The sequence below is a fragment of the Cricetulus griseus genome, chromosome 2, assembly GCF_003668045.3.
Source record: "Cricetulus griseus strain 17A/GY chromosome 2, alternate assembly CriGri-PICRH-1.0, whole genome shotgun sequence".
Lineage (NCBI taxonomy): Eukaryota > Metazoa > Chordata > Mammalia > Rodentia > Cricetidae > Cricetulus > Cricetulus griseus.
The window spans coordinates 176,056,655-176,078,673 of NC_048595.1; the positions used below are offsets into that span (position 1 = coordinate 176,056,655).

General features: G+C 39.6%; 1 protein-coding gene across 1 annotated transcript in view; it reads left to right on the forward strand.

Annotated features, from left to right (window-relative positions):
* Piezo2 (piezo type mechanosensitive ion channel component 2) overlaps window positions 1–22,019 on the forward strand; it is a 366,290-nt gene that overhangs the window by 307,895 nt on the left and 36,376 nt on the right. Inside the window, exons 35-41 of the mRNA XM_035438719.1 lie at window positions 1,629–1,735; window positions 2,954–3,052; window positions 6,443–6,557; window positions 8,925–8,984; window positions 12,341–12,507; window positions 15,322–15,488; window positions 20,645–20,812. Of these exons, the coding sequence (XP_035294610.1) occupies window positions 1,629–1,735; window positions 2,954–3,052; window positions 6,443–6,557; window positions 8,925–8,984; window positions 12,341–12,507; window positions 15,322–15,488; window positions 20,645–20,812 (883 nt within the window). The remainder of the gene's footprint in view (window positions 1–1,628; window positions 1,736–2,953; window positions 3,053–6,442; window positions 6,558–8,924; window positions 8,985–12,340; window positions 12,508–15,321; window positions 15,489–20,644; window positions 20,813–22,019) is intronic.

A 22,019-nucleotide genomic window follows, 5' to 3' on the forward strand; every position in this document is an offset into this window, starting at 1 on the left:
ATGAAAAATTATTTGGGCTCAACCATATGAATAAAAATGATAGAAGGTATGATTGAATACAAGTTCAGCTGTCGATGATCTTAGTGCCTATAATGAGGGTAAAATGCTCCATATTATAATACCCTGTGTTTGTCCCAAATGACCATGTGATGTAGAGTCCACAAAACTTCCCTGCAATATCTCTCAGCTTCAGTGAAGGCATTACTTTCATGGTCTTTCTCACTGTCAAATGTAATGCTGTGACTTTCGTTTGTTCTTGCTTATAATTACCTTCTGTTGTATTGCATTGATTCCCTCAGGCCTGGACCCAATACTCTAGGCCTGTTTTTTTTTCTTCAAAACATGAATAACAAATCACAGTGCTTCTGTTCAAGGATATAAGGCCCAATTCGTTCACTCCGCATCTTCCTGAACGAAGGCTCGGAGTCATCTGATACTGTAGACAAAATTGTTCAACTTTGACCGTAGCTAGTGACATCCACGCAACTGGTTTTAAACAGGCCAAGATTCCCTATTACTTTGTGGGATATAAATCCAAATAATAATTTAAGGCATCACATTATCTCACCACCCGTGAGATGCTTCCGCAGTTTGAAATCCCAAATACAGTCAGAAAACATGAGTATGCTTTACCACAATGATGGTACAGTTCTTGTAGCATCAGAAGTGAGTCTCTTTTCTCTATTTAATTTAAATGTTTTCAAACCTATAAAGATTGAATTTCCTAAGTGTCTCTAAGTCTCTACACATCTCTTATTTCTGTGCTACCATTCCTGACACAGACATATGTTCTTGCAGGACAAGTGTCAGATGAGGCAGAAGCAGGCCATACTGTTTGTGCTTTGTCCCTGATGGTCATTACAGTTCTCCTTGGAATTCATTATGCTCCCAGGGAATGGCTTGTTGACCAGAAGCATAACAGAGCCAAACCCTATGGACCAAGGCTGCTGTGCCTCAGTCAGTCCCATAGCTATACGTAGAAGCAGTCAGAATAGATGTTGTTTTCTTGTTTTTATTTTTGGTGTTGCCTACCCTTTTCCTCCTTGTGGCAATGTATTTGTTGTTGTTGTTTATTTTATTTTGTTTGTTTGTTTTTAACTCTTTCAAATGTCTTGTCTTATGTTGCCTCATGTGTCACGTATGGAGAAGCCAGGTCTGCATAGTATAAAGTGAAATGGAGACTGGTGGCACTGATCACCATCCTGTGTCACCCTGGTTGGTTTGTCTGTGACAGACCGTGCCAAATCTTCCACTTCACTTTGGCCTTTGTCTAAGTGATCAAAACTGATGAATTGTGAAGCAAGAGTTTTCAGATATTTTGGCATCTCAACAACAAATGGATTAAGCCCTATAAAATGGTAAAGATAGAAGAAATTGCCAGGTCAACCCTATAGTGGCCAACCTCATAAATGGCACAGACAAGGCCTCGTGCTCTGTAGACCCAGCCATGCCAGCACCATATAGCACTAGATAAAATGGGTTCTTTCCATCTGTTTTTTTCCTGCTAACATCTCTGGCTGTGGGCCTCTTGAGGGCCATCTTGTGTCTTTAGGGGGGCATTTCATGAATGAGCCCCCAGGTTTCTTGTGTCTCTTTCAAGAAATAAGTAAATATTTTGTCTTGCTCAGTGGTCAGGAGTGGAGACTATTATTTATTTGAAACGGATAGTGAAGAGGAGGAAGAAGAGGAACTTAAGAAGGAAGATGAAGAACCCCCACGGAAGTCAGCATTCCAGGTAACTAGAGGGATGTGAACAATGATGCCCTTGGCTAGTTAGAAACGCTGAAGTTGTATTTTTAATGGACAAGTCTTGCTTGCAGGCCTAGATGACCTCCTCTGTGATACAGCTCTCAGAGCCTGCTGATGGACATCTGAAATTGTCTATTTCTAATCAAACTACAGCCCTGCAAACTACATTCAGGAATGCCATACCTACCACATCATTTGAACAGGGTGTGGGTCAGTGCTTCATCCCTGACACTTAAGCATTTTTGATGCTCTAAACAAAAAATTTTCTCTTGCAAATTGACAGCTTCCTTAGCATTGGCTCGGATTCCTTGGATGCGGGGCCCACAGCTTCCTGTGTGAAAGAGTTGATTGCGTAATAAAGCACATGCTTTTCTTTGAAACGTTCATTTAAGTGTTGCTTTGGATTTTGAAATTAGCTTCATTTGTATTCCTAATGATGCTGGAATCTATTTAAATAATAACTATAATCATCCAGCCCGGTTCTGATCTTTTTCAGCTAAGTTTTCTCTGTTCAGGTACCTGCTGTCTCAACCCCAGCCAACATAGTGTTAGTGGGGGACAGAGTGAATCCATCCTTCTTGAAGATGAGGCCTTGTCAAAGCCCAGGGCATGAACTCTGTGTACATGTTTCTTTTTCCTACCTCTGGAACAGTTACATCCCATTTGCGGTAGTACAAAGCATATAGAAAGGTTTCCACAAAATTTCATGATTGGCCATGGTAAGGCCATGCACTGTTCCCTAGATAGGCCTTCATAAATGGACAAGCTTAAATACCGGTCTTCCTGATGACATTGAAGAACCAAGTGATTTGTGGAGGTTCTTTGGTGTGGTGCTGCCTGACTGGCTCCATTATTCCTCTGTGTGCTTGGGGACATGTTTGTGTGCATGGGTGAGGGTGCTTGCCAAATACTAATGACTTAAAAGCCTTACTTTTAAGCTAATGAATCTTATGCTAACCACTACTCATTGTACAACAAAGAAGACAACATGGACCATCTTCACTGTGTTTATGGACTACATGCTATGACTGACTGTGCTCTTTTTCCTAACTTATAAGCCTAGCACATTTTATTCTAGCTTCGGTGATTGGCATGTTTTAACCTCAATGTTAATTGTAGAGATGAACTCATGCGACATCAAATATTAAATTGTTAACTTTTGGGTTTTTTCTACTAATTACTCTTGCTTTGTCCTTCTTTGTAGAGAGCTATTGGGAAGTTTGCATCAGCCATTTTAGCCTTGCCAAAGTCTGTCATTAAACTTCCCAAAACTATTCTTCAGTATTTAATCAGAGCTGCAAAGGTATTTCATGTTTTACTGATGTGTAGTGTGTAACTCTCTGCTCCATAGAATTTAGTAAAACATCGCTGTATCTACATTTTCTCTATTCTATAAACTGTACAATAAAAATATCACATGGATATAAAAACTAAGTTTTCCAAAAAAGAGATCTTAAGAACTAGACTTCTTATCATATTACTACTTTTAAAAGTAGACACCAGAGATTATACAAAATAGAAAGAGAAAATGCAGATAGACATGTACTTACTCTCCTCATAGTTTTGCGTGAGTTACATCTCATTTTCAAAGGGTGACATCTGGTTGCATGCATTAGTTTATAATGAGCAAAACATATATAATAATTTTTTTTCTCAGAAAGCTGGTGAAAATTCCGAATAAACCCATAAAAGAATCCTCTGGTTCTGCACTCCCCACCCTTTTCAGCTTTTTGTTAGTTTGTCTCCAGCTTCCTAATTTGGATCCAGCTGTCTAATTCCTGCATCCTCCTTTCCCACCTGCTCACTGCCGGAGCACAGCAGTGCTTCTCAATAAAGTTTACAATACACTTGTCCATTCATCTAATACGTAATGGATGTCAAAGGCTGCCTATATCATAATCACTTCATTATTAAAAACCACAAAGAAGAAAGTATCCTTCTTGTGTTTTGTAGCATGCTTTTCCTTCCAAACTCAGTCAGGAGTGAGCTCTAAAACTCTTGGGTCATTAATATGATGGTCCTTGAGTTCAAGCAAACAGTTGGGATAGTGACAGAGACCAGTGTACCTTGTCCTTTTCCTGTGATCTCATTTCCATGCTTAGTCTGGTTCCACTGGTCATACAGGACCTGAAATTCCATGTCTGTGAAGCTCCCAGGAGAGGCCACATTGCTGGTCTACCTAGAGCCTCAGAGGCCAACCCTCCAACTGCCTTTCATTCCAAATTCCAGAAGGCTGACTTTAATTAATAGTCACTGTTGCTGTTTCTGCAGGGACTTTGTCTTTGCTTCTCTATGAATACATATGAGTGTCTCAACTCTTAACTAAAATTATTTAAATGATAGATTGCATTTATCCACCCCATTTGTTACTTAAAAGCCAACGATGATTAAATGATGATAATAGTATAAAGGAACTTTTGGGTCCCGGTATCATTAGAGGATAAATTATAAAATGGTATCATTTCAAGTTAGAGATCTCCACTACAATGAAACACTCTCTGTTTAAAAAAATATATACAGTTTTGCTTAATGATGTTTTTGGTAAAGGCTAATCCCATTCCCCTAATAATAAAGATAAACTTTAAGATAAAGTCAGGGAACACACTCACAGCAGTGACTATTAACTGAAACTTCAGACTTGTGTATACTTCCAAGTACGTCTTCATTCTGTCTGATGTAGTTAGAGCTTGGCTCCCTAGACAAGCCATAAATCTAGGTGAAACTTAAAGCTGCAATGTCATAATTTGGGAGGTCAGCAAGAGTCTTCCATTCCTTGACTCGGTAAAGACCAGAACTCTTTTCTGAAATAGGAGAAGGCAAAACTGGCCTTCTGTCAAATGTCTGAAACCTTAAAATATTTGTTTTTTTCAAAATGACAATCTTAAGATAGCTTTGCCTGAGAATAAGGACTCAACAAGGCACCATGTGGTTGCTCCTTCTTGCTTCCTATGCTTGCATGACCAGCATGTCCTCTCACTAAGAAGACTCTGATGGGTTTCATCCCTTGAGGACCAATGTAGAGTCTGTAGCCTCCCTCACCATGTCAGATAACCAGTGGTCCCTTCTCTGCACTTCTTAAAGTCTGCTCATCCTGCCCTTCTCAGCCCTTCTCTCTCCCTCCCAGCTGTTTGCTTTCCCTTCAGAACAAAGGCTGTCCTACAACTGTTCACCTGCCACACTCACAAATTATTGCCTTTTAATTTCTGTCTGGCAATTCTTTCATTTTATAAAACAATAGTAGTATAACACTTTTCTTGAAGGAAATGCCATCCTATGCTGTTCTTAAACCTGAAGACTTACTTATTAGTTCTATTTTTAAAAAACAAATCATATTGTGCAAATTTGCCTTTTAATGTCCTAAACCTGAGAGTTAAGTGACTAGACTCCCTAACTGACATGCTCAGTAAAGATCTGTCAGTCCTTGCTTTGATCCTTTTGTGCCTCAGTTTATATCCTAATTTCATAAAGAACATTTTAGCATGGCATGGGATGTTTACCTCCCAGATTTGTTATCCAGAAATAATACCAATTTACATTTGTGTGTATTACCTATACAATTCAGGTTTCTACCACTGAGGAAAAGGAAGTGTTCTTTCCTGGACCCTGTGCCCTCCTCACATTCCATGTGTAGAAGAGTCGAATGTTTCCTTTCTAGTGACATCAGAATGCCAATCTGTTTACGTTGTGTTTTGCAAATTTTTCTGAAATATGAAAATAATCTAGGATAAAATGACAATATATGGGTTTACAGCTACCCCTTATGCACTCTTATCACAACAATGGAAAACCCAGCTTCCCTGAGACCCGGGTGTTGCATGTTAAGCATGCCTGCTTGGCTTTATGATTTCTAGAGGGCTGATTTTATATATCATGTCTTGGTTTTGTTTTGTTTTGTTTTTGTTTTTGCATGCTTTGGGGGATGTGGCGGGTGGGTTGTTACAAACTGTTCCTTCTTGGTTATTAGTTGTTGTAAAATGTTGATGTGACTGTCTTCAGCTCGTGAATGCAACTGACAAAGGGCAACCCAAGGCACCAGTTTCCTCCTTCTGCTTTCCTGGAATACCTCACTCTCACATTGATACTTTCCTTTAAAACACCCATCCATTTGCATAGCTTCTTTTTCATAAACGCTACTAGGAAAGTGTAAAACTTAATTCCCCCCAAGCAAAAAAGAATATTAAAGATGGCCTTTTTATTTCGACTAAAAAGTTTGTGGTAGGAGAAATTCCTCTAAAGCTACTTATCAAGACGTCCTGGCTTTAGCAAAACAAGAATTCTGTAACTGAGGATCACAAATGGTATTGGTGTTTCAGGGAAACGACAGTTTGTTTTTACCCGAGTTTATGTCATGATCATCTTTGACACCAAGTGAAGATGTCCCCACATCTGTTTGTATATGGCATGGTATGGTAGCAAATGAACAGCAGTAAGATGGCTGTGGGCATACAGGCCTTTAATCCCGACACTTGGGAAGCAGAAGCAGACACATCTACAAAGCAAGTTCTAGGCCAGCCAGACCAAACAAGCAAGAAGAAATAATCTAGACCAGCAGGAGTCAACTTAACATAAGAAGCAGGGAAATGGATACTTGTCAGGAAAAAAAATGTTACATCAAAGAAGCTTGGCTTAGGTCCATTTTCATTTTCAGTTAGTTTTAAAAAAATCAGAAAATAATTGGACTTTCTTCTTTCAGTTCGTCTATCAAGCCTGGATTACAGATCCTAAAACAGCGCTCCGACAGAGGAGGAAAGAGAAAAAAAAGTTGGCAAGAGAAGAGGAGAAGGGAAGACGCAAAGGATCTGGGGAAGGTGAGTTCCAGGAAGGGAGCAGCCACAGCCTCTTGCACCATAGAGGAAGTATTGCAGGGACACCATGTGCTGAGAAATGGGATTTTTCAATCCAACTGAGTTGAAGATTTCAAAGGGATTATGTAACCAAGGCATTATGGAATACTCTCTTAATTAGGTTTCTATATTCAGTGATAAAGATCATGACCAAAAACAGCTTGTGGAGGAGAGGGTTTATTTTACCTTGCAGCTTGTAGTCCATCACTGGGAGAAGCCAGGGTATGAACTTGGGGAAGAAAGCAGGAGACAGGAGTTACAGAGGCCATAAGGAATGCTGTTTGTTAGCTTGTTCCTCCTGTCTTGATCATCCTGTTTTCCTACAATACCCAGGACCACCTGCCAAGGCATGGCATCACCCCCACAGTGAGCTGGGCCCTCCTGCATCAATTACCACTCCCAGACCAACCTGATGGGGGCATTTTCTCAATGTTATCTTTTCCAAAATGACTCTAGCTTGTGTCAAATTGGCATAAAACTAGTCTGTACAAATACTCTTCAGAAGTTTCCTGACATATTATTTAAGTGAAAAACAACATTTTACAAAATAGCAGGCACTTACTTAAACCACTAACTCAACAAAGAAAACCAAAGTACTTCAACCTAGTATTTTACATTTTAAACGGGTATGTATCATAGTGTTTAAATGTAAGAAAGGATTTTTAAAAAAAAAAAAACACTTTCATGTATGCATCACAACGACTGCTTTTTAAGAGAGTTAAATGATGTGACTAAAGGGACTCTTGGGTTTATCTGCTCTAGTTTGATTCTATACAGAGATAATGTAATTATGGATTCCTTATGACATTAAGAAAGTCAAATAATCAAAATTTCTTATGTAACTAATTATAAAATCTGTTCATTTTTACCTTCATTCTTCCCGTATCTCTTGGTAGCTTTAACTGCATTTTATTGATTTGTTTAAAAAGATAAATTTAATCTACACTCAATATAACAAGCCAAGTGGTAGAGAGATCCAGCATCTGATGTGTTATATGTGTACGCATGCATGCATACACACACACAATCAGTCTTCAGGAAAGATGGGGCATTGGCCTTCTCCTCTTTTGCAAGTCATGTTGTTTGTTAACTTTTCAGGATTGAGTTCATGTGCACAAAGGTATCTTGCACTTTCATTAGTAATGTATCATGAACATTTCTCCAATTAACTATTCATGAAGCTGCTGGAGATTTTTAATGGCTATAAAAGGTTCCATAGTACAGATATGCATAATTTATTCAATTATTTCACCATTAATGGATAAAAAAGATTACTTCCTGATTTTGCCACAGCAAATAATGCTATAATAGGCATCCTTGCAAAAAATTTACATGGTGTTATACATGGATGCATTTAAAAGTATGGCAGAGATTAAGAGTAACATGCACTCTTACAGAATAGATTCTCGAAAGTAGGAAGACTGGATATGTCTCAAACATTTTAATATTTTCCCCCACAGAGCTTTAGTAATTTATACTGCAATATGTCAGATAAAGGAAGGTACGTTTCTTATAACTTCTTAACAAGGCCCTCACTGCTCTTTTTATTATTTTTTTCTGAGGGATGACAGATGACTTGTGTTTTCATTGAAATTTAGTTTAATCCATGCCTAATGATCTTGGGCATTTTTACTTTATATTATCTATATAATTCATACTTTCAAGTTTAAAGCCCAAATACAGCTATAATTGTTCTCTGCCATTCTGTTTTCTCCAGTGGTGTGTTATAATCACACTTTTCTGTTCACTGTTTGTATTTAGTTTGTGATACACAACTATCTAAACAATGGAAAATTGGTTTGATATCAAAACATGCTTAAATTTTTTATATTTTTAAAGTCAATATCTCACTAAAGAAAGTCTCTACCCTCTCCCATATTAAGCAAATGTTCTGTATTTCCTCCTGGGTTTACTCATATCATGAATTTTTATTACTCTGTGCAGTAGAGATACATTTTCATACAGTTGGATAGATGAGCAATGTTGCTAGGCCTACTTACTTAAAAAAAAAAACTCTTCTTTTTATGTTAGAAATAAAGCATCAGTCAGTCATCGGCTCCTACTTTGACTTGGACATGATTTGGGAGTGTATTCTGACTCACTCTTCTATTGTCAAGCTCTGGATCACTGTTACGTGCTTTTGTCTTTAATAACCATGGGGTTAGTTTTAATATTTAATGAGGCAAACTCCCATCACTATCATTGTTTGTATTCAGTGTTGTATTCGTTATTCTCAGGTGTGTGTTCTGGTAAATTTTTTGTGAATATTCTTAAGTCATGAAAATGGCACAAGACCATATAATGAAACGTCTTTTATTATATATAACACAGGTCCCGTGGAATGGGACGATCGAGAGGATGGGCCAGTCAAAAAGAAATCCGATGGACCAGGTAACAAAATTGAGACAGAGATGAGCTGTTAGCATTTTAAAATGGCACTGCCCCATGTGGTAAGGAAGGCTGCTGCCAAGTCTGAATCCAACAGTGAGTCTGGACCGAGGCTGAATAATACAATCCTGCCCCTGGAAACCTTGTATCTGCTGAGTTGCAGGACTCCTGAGAGCAGATCCAGCCTCTCTACCGCTGGGAGAAATGTTGGGTCCCTATCTGGTTGTAAGGCCCTTGAAGCGTGTGCCTGTGGGTGAGCATGACAAATGCTAGTGCTGGGGAGAAGCCACCAGAATAAGAGCATGAAAAAAATATGCTTGAAATTTTTCTTTTCTCTTTTAAATAGAACTTCTTAAAAATTTACCTTGTCAACTGAGATAGAATAGTGGTATGCATGCATATTTTGGTAAACATTTACAATGTGGGATCATGACATCAGGTTAGTGAATGTTTCTATCATCTCAAATATTTGTCATTTCTTTGTGTTAAGAACACTAGGAATCTTCTCTAACAGCTATTTTTAAATATGCTGTAAATTATCATAGGGCAAATGTAAATATAAGTAATTATGTGACTAAATGTTGAACAACTAATAACTACTACTTCTAGGAAAGTATTTGTGAATGGGAAAAAATAAGAGTAAATTGTCAAAACCGTAAGAGCTGCTGGAGTACATTAGTGGCTCTTGCTCTAAGTCTTTCTTTCTAAAATGCCAAAACTTCCCTTTTATGTCTGTAAAAACAACTTGAGGTCTTCTCCAAATAAGTATGGGCATTACATGCCTTGCTCTAGAATTCCATAAATGGGAAATAAGGGAAGCTGGAGAGATGGCTTGAAGGTCGGGAACTCTTGTTGCATAATCCTGAGGACTGGAGTTCAGATCCCAAAACCCATGTAACAAGCCAGAAATCCTGCACAGGCCTGTAACTCCAGTTCCAAGGTGAGAGTTGAGGGAGAGACTGGAGGACCGCTAGGACTTTCTGGCTTCCAGCCTAGCCAAGAAGACATGAGCCCCAGGTTCAAGCAGAGAACTTGCCTCAATGGAATGACAGGGAGTGATACAGGAGAACACTGCATGCCCTCCTCTGGCCTCCACACATGGGTGCAGACATATATGTATACACAAAATAAGCAAATAATCAACTAAATAGGAGACCGGCAACATGGAGAAAAATGGAGATGTCGTGGAGTCTCTCTCTTGAAATCCACTTCATGACGCATCAATGGATTCCCTTCACCCCACTTCATGGGGCCATTCATCACTGCCTTTGCTACTTTGCTCAGTCTAGGACCCTCTGTTCTTTCTCACCTCCTAAGTCCTGTGGAAGACAAAGGGATGCCACAGCCCAAACAATCCTGAGGAGCAGGAGGTAGCTGCATAGGCAGAAAATGTTTCCATGGGGACATCAGAGATCAAGATTCTGGCTCCATCTGGTCCTGGCAGGTTGCTATCTGCCACCCCCTGCCTCTCATCCCCCATCATGTATGGAATTCCCTTGGAGGCTCCATTCCTTGTTTGACCCTTTGAAAAAAGCAAAACCTTAGCAGAAGTAAGCTTGCCATTCTTGCCAGATGACTTAGTTCAGAGCAGTTCTGTTCCTTCATCATAGAGCCAAACTCTAGTTCACACTGTGGCCTTTAAATCAGAGAGATTAATGGAGAGCAAAAACAGGCCATCAGTAATCACAGCTGATCACAGTAGACAAGGAGCCTGTGGTAGGCGACTAGCAAGTGATTGAGAGGCCATCAGCTTACACAGATGATTCAGACAGACAGACAGACGGACTAGGTCCTTCTGTGCAGATTCTTCATCACTGTATTTGTAAGAGGTGTATCATATAACACATAGTTTCATTGTACCTGTGCATAGCAAAGTGACTGCTGCAGGCCAGCAGATAAACCTGTCTGTCTGCCTCCTCACCACAGTTAGAGCACCTTAGGTCTACTTGTTGATAAATCAAAGCAGAGTACAGAATTACTAATGACCAGCCCCCTGTCATCTGCAGATCTCTAGACGTAACTCTCCCATGTAAGTGCAAACTTGCCTTGACCAAGTTCTTCCTAGTTTTTCCCTTCCGGGCATATACCATGGTTCTACTCCCTGTTTCTGTGAGTATTACTAGGTTAGATTCCAAGAGTAAGTGACATCATCTGGCCTGTGTTTTCCCACACCTGGCTTATTTAGTGTAATGCGATATCCTCTGTGTTTTTCCACACCTGGCTTATTTGGTGTAACACAGTGTCCTATGTGGTCATCCATGTTGTTCCAAAGTCTCCTTTTTCAAAGCTGAGTGGTATTCCAAAGGGTGAGGTCACCAGTTGTGAAACCTCCAATCTTTCTGGGTATTCAAAGCCCTTCAACTGTAGCCACTACAGAGTGCTGGGAGCTATGTGTGCATTCTATCAACATTTTGAACACAACTGAACTCAGAGCTGAGCTGCTATGTGACAACTCTCCAGGGTCTCCAGTCACAGCTACAGTCCAGGACAAATCTCTCACACTAGCAATGCCAGAGCTTCTGCTGGAAATGATGGATCCCATGTGTGGGGTTTTGTTGTTAATGTAAAATCTCATCAAATTGTCTTAGGAAGTAGCACATGAACACGCACCGCCTGGGGAGTGAGCTTTGCAAAATTTTGCTCAGATGGTTTGGCTGAAGTACAAGTGCAAGGACAATAAACAGGTTCCACCAACAATCCCTAAGCATCAAAGGCCCCATGAGACAGGCACAGGCCATTTCTATTCTCGAGTTTGTCCTAGGTGAACCTTTGAATTGCAATCTCTACTTTTACTAGACTTCTTACAGTCAGGCCTCTAAATGTGTAGATTCCATATGCCTCAGATACATCCAACCACATATCAAAATGTTTTTGTGAAAAATATTCATCTGTGCTGAGTGTTCATAGGCCTTTTTTCTGTATTCCCCTAAATAATGCAGTATATCAACTGCTTTCATAAAATGTATCTAGTAGCAAGTATTAAAAGTAATATAGCCATGGCTCAAACTGTGAGGGAGGGCATAGTCTATACATAGAATATAGTTAGAGTTCACATATGTAACGGACTCGACCCGATATTTTCAGGGGTCCTGTTAGTCCCCTGGGACCCCGAGGGACTGTCTGGAGACCTGTCATGACTGATGTGACAAATCCTACCTGAGTCTGGCTTGGTTCCGCCATTGATGCGTAGAGAATTGCACAGGTGCTTGAGCTTCAGTCTCTAAGTATAAGGAGCCCAGACCACATTAGGAACATCCTACAAAATCCAGTACTGGGATTGGTATACCTCAGTGTCACAATAGCACAGCCCTTGGTAGTGCTCCATGCCCTTTTAACTGTGCCATGCTTCTTCTGCCTAGATAATATCATCAAGAGGATATTCAATATTCTGAAGTTCACCTGGGTCCTATTCCTGGCCACAGTGGATAGTTTCACCACCTGGCTCAACTCCATCTCAAGGGAGCATATCGATATATCCACAGTTCTGAGGATTGAAAGGTGTATGCTGACCCGAGAGATTAAGAAGGTAATGCTGTCGCCAGCCTTCCTTTTGCTACTTGCTACTTTTAAAGAGCTGAAAAATCCATGTGGCTTGTACATTCCAGTCCAAAATGAATGGAGAAAGAGAAGTTTTAAATTTCCAATTTTGAAATATTTTCACCCACCTTGGGGAGGAACCCAAATATAAACATGAAATTTTACCTTTATTTCATCATATGCATGGCCCCTGAAAGTAATTTCTTAGACTATTTCAAGTGTGCCTATGTTTTTGTGTGTGTGTGTTTCTTTTTTTATTTTATTTTATTTTATTGGTTCAAATTAGGAACAAGCTTGCTTCAGATGTCAATCCCTTCTCCCTCTCCCTCCCCTCCCCCCTACATCCCACCTGCCTCTGGCCATCCCCCCTTCACTCCCCAGGCAGGGTAAGGCCCTCAAAAGGGGCTCCCCAAAGTGTGCCTGTGTTTTAACAGCAACTGTGCAGGAGCCCTTATGTAGAATTTCCTACCTGTTGGCATCATGTCCATATTCAAGGGGTTCAAACATGGGAGCATTTGGATTTCAGACTGTCAACCTGTGTCCTGGTTAGTTGTTTTGTTGTTGCTCTTGTTTATTTTGTTTTGTCCTCAAACCCCAACTTGGCATAAGCTAGAGACATCAAATGAGAAAATGCCTCCATCAGAATGCCAGTAGGCAAGTCAGTATGACATTTTATTGACTAATGATGGATGTTGGAGGGCCACATCACATACACTGAAGATGATGCCCACTCCAGGGTAGATGATCCTAGGTGGTGTAAGAAATAGGACAGGAGAAGCCATGGGGAGCAAGACAGTAAGCAGCACTCCTCCACGGTCTCTGCTTCAGTTGTTACCTCCAAGTTCCTGCCTTGAGCTCCTACCTGGCTTCCCTTGGTGGTGGATTATAAACTGTAACATTAAGTAAATTCTTTCCCACCAAGTTTCCTTTGGATATGGTGTTTATCACAACAATAGAAACCTAACTAAGAGAGCCTTACCAAAAATTCTAAATAAAATCCTATCTTTCTTGCCAGCTGTTACATAATCACTTTGTTCTGTATGTGTAAAGGTCTGTCCCATGCTCATAAACACACACACACACACACAGTAGGAGTCCTTGAAAATCCCCAGTTTATTCACTTTCTTCTATCAGAGTTTATAGGTTTGCTGTACACCACAGTTTTAACCTGGGAATTTTGATCTGAAACCTCCAGAAAAAAATTAGGATATAAGGCGAGCAAACAAAATATCCAAGCTGGATAGTGTTGGCACACACCTTTAGTCCCAGCACTCAGAGGCAGAGGCAGGCAGATCTCTGTAAGTTTGAGGCCAGCCTGGTCTACAGAGTGAGTTCCAGGACAGCCAGAGCTGTTACACAGAGAAACCCTGTCTTGAAAATATATATACATAGAAATGTTACATAGGTGGTTATAGATTATATTTAAAGGTAAGTCATATATATATATATATATATATATATATATATATATATATTTCAATTATACCTTAATGGGGTTGGGAACATTTTTAAAATCATAAAATATACCAAAGTAAAATCAAAATTAATAATGAAAATAAATTACCTAGGTGAAATTGATCTAATTGAAAACAGATTTGACAATTTTTTCCACTAAACTTGGACCAATTTCTGGAAAAGTGACTATTGTGATATAGCAAAATTCTTCTCATGTAAAAATTATATCCAACATATTAATTACCTTACCTTTTGTTGTTTTAAACTATCTGACAAAAGCAATTTAAGGATGCAAGGAGGGCTGTCTTACAGCTTGAAGAAATATAGTTTATTGTGGTGATGGCAGGGAAGACATGGCACTGGGAGAGTAAGGCAAGGTCACATTGCATCCACAGGCAGGAAACAGAGAGAGACAGAGACAGAGGCAGAGATAGAGAGAGAGATGAATGTTGCTACTCTTGCTGGTCTCTTAATGAAGGCTACTATTGCTGTAATGAAACACCAGACCAATGCAACTTGGAGAGGAAAGGGTTTGTTTCACTTATGCTTCCACGGCACTCTTCACCATCCAAGGATGACAGGGCATGAACTCAAGTAGGCAGGAACCTGGAGGCAGAAGCTGATGCAGAGGCCATGGAGGGGTGCTTCTTACTGGCTTGCTCCCTTTGTCTTACTCATCCTGCTTTTGTATAGAACCCAGGACCAGAAGCCCAGGGATAGCACTACCCACAATGGACTGAGCCCTTCCCTACCAATTAGTAATTAAAACAATACTTGTGTAGAATCCAAACTTTTGTTAATTGAGGTTCACTCCTCTCCAATGACTATATCTTATGTCAAATTGACTAAGAAAGAAAGAAAAGAAGAAAGAAAGAAAGAAAGAAAGAAAGAAAGAAAGAAAGAAAGAGGAAAAAAAAAACCTATCCAGGAAAGCCAGATTCCTCTATTCTCACTTTTTATTCAGTCCAGGATCACAGACCGTGGAATGGTGTTTCCAACGTTAACAATGGGTCCACCTTACTTGGTTAAACACTTCTCTATAAATGCCCTTGGAGACATGCTGAGAAGTGTGTCCTAAGTTGTTTTGAATCCAGTCAGGTTGACAATGAAGATCAACCATCACATCCAGTAATATTGAGCAACACTAATGACCATAAATCCCTAAATTAACTAGCATCTCATCAATCCTTACTGTAGGTGTGTGCACGTGCTAAGAGCTGTCAGTATTGAGAACTGCTGGCATTGTTCAAATAAGTGCTTTCATAAGACCCATTGTGATGTCCGTTTGTATTGAGAACCGCTGACAATGCTTTCCTAAGAACCACTTGTGATATCCCCTTTTCCACAGGGTAATGTTCCAACACGGGAAAGCATCCATGTGTACTACCAAAACCACATCATGAACCTTTCCAGAGAGTCGGGACTGGACACGATTGACGAGCACCCTGGAGCTGGTTCTAGGGCCCAGGCAGCTCATAGGATGGATAGCTTAGATTCCCATGACAGTATCTCCAGGTATTTCACTTTCTAAACAATGGGTTTGTTTTTGTGAATGAGGCAGATGTCAGCCAGTGTGAGAAGTGACTGCATGAAGTGAAAGTTAACCAAGAACATGGGTGGTGCCCTAGGCCCTGCAGATCCATACGGAGGTGTTGAAGGAATATTGTCTTGCTCTAGCTGAACTGGGTAAAAGCAGACACCAACGGTGCACAGCTTGAAGTACTCATCTAAATAACTTGCACAGTCTAGAAGCTTATAAGATTCAGGCAAATCAGAATGGTCCATTGCCTTTGGATCTTACTTATTACTGGTTGTGTCGGGGCTACATCTTTACTGTCTTTCAGAATGGCTGCTCCACAAACTATCTTTTGCTCTAGCATTTTCTACCTTCTGTTGATATCACTGATCTTTTCCTTTCAGAATTGTTACTTCAAAATTTAGAATAAAAATCTCTTCTCTAGGTTTTTGGTCACACACACATTGTTTGCAAGAGGACAACAGGTGGTGATGGTACATTGAGTGCATGCCGTAGCCAGCCTTGATTCATCCTTTAAAATTGTATGAAATGCTTTGTGCCATTATTATCCATATTTTGTCAAGACAAAATTCAATTACAGCATGGCTAAAAGATGTGGCCTAAGTCTGTAAAAGCAGACCCAGGATCCACAATCACCTGATTCTATCAGAATCCAAGTTTTGGACCACCATGTTGTGTTTTACTGTCTCTTGATGTCTCTTCCCAGGCAAGTATACTGTCCACCCAGGAAATCCTCAGGAGTCTCTGCAGCATGGTGTTCTAAATCACTGCTGTCCATTCATAGGGCTGGCTAATCCCAAATCACTGTCTTAGGAAGAAAATTGACAGTTCCCAGGGGAACCATCTGCCTGGATAAACTGTACCATGAAACTATTTTTTTCATCTACCAGCTAAAACAATCCCCTATTCTAGGTCAGGCTTTGAACTCAATTCTAGAACAAACAAGTAGAAATAAGAGTCATCCCCTGCATGATTTCATCTGACTCTGGCACACGGTCTTGCCTCCTCTACCTGTTGAGGTAGCACAGTAGACCTTACAGGTGGCCCCAGACTCATACTTCACACACCCACTAGGCACAGTGGCTGCCAAACATATTTTTTCCTTCACAAATACTGACTACATTTCATCCTGGATAAAGGGAGGGGGGTAGGAAGGGTATCACTTTATTGATACCAAACTCAAAAGTAGAAATTAAAAATCAAAGGGACCCAGGATGTAGCTTAGTTGACCACTCACTTACCAAGCACATGGAAGCCCCAAGATTTAATCATTGGCACTAGAGATTAAAACAAACAAACAAACAAACAAAAATCCTGAAAATCAGAATTGTATTCATTGAAGAGAAGTGGTTAAATAGAGAATTTCTTACTTTGAAGTATAATTTCTTATCTGTTGCTGAATATCATCTTTAAGTTGACCAATTACAGAAATTCAAATACAGCAAGCCACCATATTTGCATTTGACACAGATCTAAATCTAATGGTGTGGAAAGAAAATTTGTTTTATTTACATACAAAATGTATATATGCATATATATGTATATATGTAAAAACTCAAGTTTTACAATAGGCTGATATATATGTATATATTGTATTTGCCTATATTGGCTTTGTGTAGATAAAACTGTTCATGGATATAGTCCTTCATCTCTTCCAAAAGAGATAATATTTTCAGGTCTTCAGAAATAATAAAAAGATCATATTTTTTTAACTTGGGAATACCCCAGTTACTTTCAAGCTGTAAAATCACAAATATTTCAGCTAATATGATCTTCATGAAAAGAGGAAATATTTGGGCCAGCTCCTCTTAGGGTTTCAAAGCCAACCATCTATTTCCTATTTGAAATGATTTTTAAGATGCCTTTTAATTCCAGAATAAAATAATTCTTAGGAGAAAAAAATGCCATAGAGGTAAACTTTGTTTTCCATTCTCTTTTTGTCCATATTTTGCACTTTTCTCAGACATTTATTTCTGAGACTATTAGTAGCAGCAACAGCTATAAAGAGACAATGTCCATGAGAGCTTTCAATCAGTTCCTAGTACTCTGTAAGTCATGAGAGACCATGCTGAGGTCTTTGTGAAAGAGAAGCTTTACTCCCATTCTCTCACAAGTTTTGTTGAAGCACAAACTTGCTATTTATTTTATAGTTCACTTGAACATTTTGTTAACCATAATGTCTGCCCTGGGTAGAAGCTGTAAATCCTATTCTCTGATCGTGTTCCAGAAATTCTCACTATGCCTGGAAACCAAAGCATTTAAATGCAATCATTCTCCACTAATTAATTTCTATGTCATGAATCAAATCCATTTAACTCCATTCTTCTTAAGTGCTTACCTTTGTGAGTCTAGCTCACAGTAACTCCTCCCTCCATCAGGGAAGATGGGCTGGGGACATGGGTTTAGAGATACAACGCAGGCCAGTATTGAGTGAGACACTGGATTCAGTCCCTACTGCCTTCATAGTAACAGTGATGATGATGCTAGTGAAGACTGCAGGGCAGATGTGCACAAGTGTGCAGATGTGTGCAGCCTGGCAGGGGCGAGGTGGAGAAGGTAGGCATGTGTGGATACCCTGGACACTCTCCAAGTTGACTAATGCTGCTTCCTATGCATGGGTGCTTAGAGGTGAGTAAAAGAATCTTTGTTTACAAATATACTGCCTTAGGACCAAATGATAGCCAACAACCATTTAAAAAAAAAAACACCATGGGAAAGACAGGATGAGATGAAAACTGAAGTGAGTGAAATTCTAGAGACATTTCCGGATGGTGTACAGTCCATCACCCAGTCTATCCTCCACTCAGTCATTCTTCCTAGCACTTGAAAGTGTTCCACAGCTCCAAAGCACACTGCTCTATGTATTTGCATCTAACACAAACTATACTTTTATTGCTTTTGATGTCTAAAAGAGTTTCAGAACAATATGATTCACTTGTGTAGAACTTATGCTCATATTCAACTGCAATTATTCCCATTCACACAGTGAAGAATGTAATTATAGACTCATACAATATACAACTTACTATTACTTTTCATTTTTCCCTCTTCAAAATATGCTGTCCCTTCATGTGACTTGTAATCTTTCTTCAGGCTGTCCTCCTTACCTCCTTTTTTTGCTTATTGTCTAAAAAGATGAGTTTCATTAGCTGGATCCAAACATTTGACAACTAAAAAGGAAAGTAGATAATGATGTTCACTTCTTTTGAATTTTGAAGAAGTCATCTGTCATCTCCCAGAGGGAATATATACAAATACATTTTCCCATAAAATTTAAGATTCTTTATAGACTTCCATGATATCATACATGGGCCTGTTTTAGGGTAACTGCTTTAGAACAATGCTCTGAAAAAAGGAATCAAAAAGATTAATAAAATACAAAGTAAAAATAAATATACTGACAAACACGATTCCTGTTTTGTGATTTTAATTGCATAATGATTTATAATATGTTCAACTAAGAAATTAAATAATTATAAATCCAAACTTAGGAGGTTACAGAGAAAAAAGAGCAATTCAAATAAAGCCAAGAAACTTCCTTTAAATATGACATAAATAGAAAACCACCATCAGAATGAAAATTTGGAGTCATGTGGTATAGAAAACCACCATCAGAATGAAAATTGGGAGTCATGAGGTATTGCACTTATAGATCACATTCTTAGAGAACAATGTTAAAATATTTGCAAAATTATAAAAAGATCAATCACTATTTCATGAGAAGCCAGAACCAGTATAGTCTGTGATGTATTTTGATTTTCATTTTTAACATGAAATAAAAGGAGATTCCAAGTTCACTTTGTGACAAGTCAACAAATTTGCCCTTCATAGTGGCTGAGCAACACTCCCAGTGTCTTCAAATAGAAATTCATCTCCATTAATATCTCTGGGAACTCATGCATTGGCAAGAGGTAGCATGTCACCCAGAAGATTCCTCAGACACCTGCACATCTGGACAGACAGGTCTGGTGATCATATGGCCACCCTCCTCCAGTAAGAATAACCACAGTGTGCCCTGTTCCCTTTACAGTTTCTGTCCCAACATCCGTGCCACAAAATTTTCACATAAGACAACAGTACATGAAATCAGAATGGGAATTTAGCAAGTGAATACACGTTTCCTTTTACGGTAATTCTTTAAATCCAGGGTCTGATAGGGAGCTAATTTCTAACAATTCCTCATAAAATCCAGTGCATTGCTTATCATTGCTTTTGTTATGGCAAATGGTGTTAACCTCATTCTAAGGACCATTCCCAGGTATAAAGGGGTGGCTGTCATCTAAAATCTGCCACCTGAGAAGTTGCTGTGCCCTTTCTGTGGAGGCATCTCCATTCTGCTCCACTATGGCCATTTCTTTGGGTACCAGGAAATGAGGGGTTTAGTCAATGGGTTCTCTCCCTTGGAACACCCAACCAAACTTGAAGCATGATCTGTAATAGTAATTAGTAAAAGCGAAATATTAACAATATATGTCTGGCATTGCTAGAATTTGTTGTTTTTGGTATCGTTTTATTTTTTTATGTTGATTGATAACTAGTTACATAGCAGATCCGCATCTCTTCTACATGCAAAGAGTCTGGTTTGGCTTAGTCCATATGACTTAGAAACTGAGGTGGAAGATTCAGTCTGTGGTGGCACTCCTGAACTTCCAGCTCTCGTTTTGAAGATTGTGTGCTAAAACTAAAATCTTTTCTACAAATTGTACATACAATTGTGTTTGCACGTGCAAATGAGTTGAAAAATTCCCTCCATGGACTTGGACTTGCAATTCCAAAGAAACCATACTTTCTTCAGTCACAAAAGAACCAACTGGACTACAAAGCTACAAGGATATGAACTGTGTAAGATGACTCCTGGGTCTTGTCCTTACTCTATTTTGTGTCTCACCCAGAGTGCCATTTGGTAGCCTATCCCTAGCCAGTCAATTTTCCTTTTCAACTCCAGTTTCTTCTGTTTATTTATCCTGCCAAACAGGTCCTTCCCTGTCCTGGAGCCCCCGCTGCCACGATCATCCTGTCGGTGGTGCTGTTGTGTGTGGTTGCCGCATGGCAATGTGTTGGTCAGTTGTCCCTATGTGACTTGGTGCACCACTGGGTTTTAACTCTGTGTTTCTGTAACTGTTTGCGCTGCTAGCTGCTACACTGAAGCAACCCTGCTGATCTCAAGGCAGTCCACCCTTGATGATTTAGATGGACAAGACCCTGTTCCTAAAACAAGCGAGCGTGCTCGGCCTAGGCTCCGTAAAATGTTCAGCATGGACATGTCTTCCTCATCAGCTGACAGTGGCAGTGTAGCATCAAGGTGCTTAACTTGTGCATGCTTTGTTCAGTACCTTACACCCCTTCCCCGTGGATGTCACTGCAAACACAAGTTCATGAGATGAGTGTCAGTTTTCTTTTTTTGCTTTGATTTTAAGAATTTGCATGACTAACAATGCATAACCATAGCACTTTGTGTGACAAAATTGTTTCCAAGACAGTGCTCCATGAACTAAACTGTACCTTCATCTTGTCTATTAGGGATTGCTTCAAAGCCCTGATTGGAAATGTTGTCCTCCATTTTTCAAATATTTTTCACATTCCATTTTCAAAGATATATATTTGATATATATAATATATACATATCAATATATATTAGGAAAAATCTGTCAAATATAGTCATTTTCAGTTAATGCAAAATAAATCTGTCTATATTTGGCATGTATATCTAACAGGAAAGTTGAATATATTTTACCATTGGCTTTTGAAAAGAATGTTATGTAGAACATCAGCTTCATAGACTACCATCTATCTGGTGGGGAAAAAAATTATTCTGGGCTTAAGTTTTCTGGATGTATCCTGTCAGAATGCAATATGCAGTTAGAAATGGACTTATCTGCATAGAACTGCAAAACCCTCCTGCCCACCCCCAACAAATCTTGGCATTGTTACTGGGGACTCTAACTATACTGTGTTCATCCTGGCATGAAAATAACCCAAGCCAAGGCAACTCCATTCTGACCACTACTGGTCTCACACAACAGAGGTGGTGTTTTCCTTCTGCTGGCAGTTGAATATGTTAACACTGTGGTAATGTCCACTGGGACCCAGAATAGGCAATAAGCTTTGCCTTCTGAGACATCCTCTTTCAGGTGCAAGCTTGTTATATCCTTCCACTCTGAAGGCCCACTCATCTCTAAGGCTCTTAGGTGATCCTAAACCTTGGAGACTATGCTTGTCATCACTTATAGTCACGTTGGAAGTTAGACCTAATGTTTATCTGACTCCTATGACCTGAACATTCTCTGGGGTGTTGGTCAATCCAATGGCTTCCTAGGAGGCTGTGTGTTACTGAGATAACTCTTAGAAACTTTGGTGAGGGCTATCTTTCTCAGACCCTTCAGTGCAGGACAGGGGGTGGGGTTACAAACTTAAGACCAAATCCCTGAGCATGTTTAGTGCCTGCATGATCATCCAGCACTCTTCAGTTACAAGATGCCACAGAAGGTGTGTCAACCATTCATTCATCG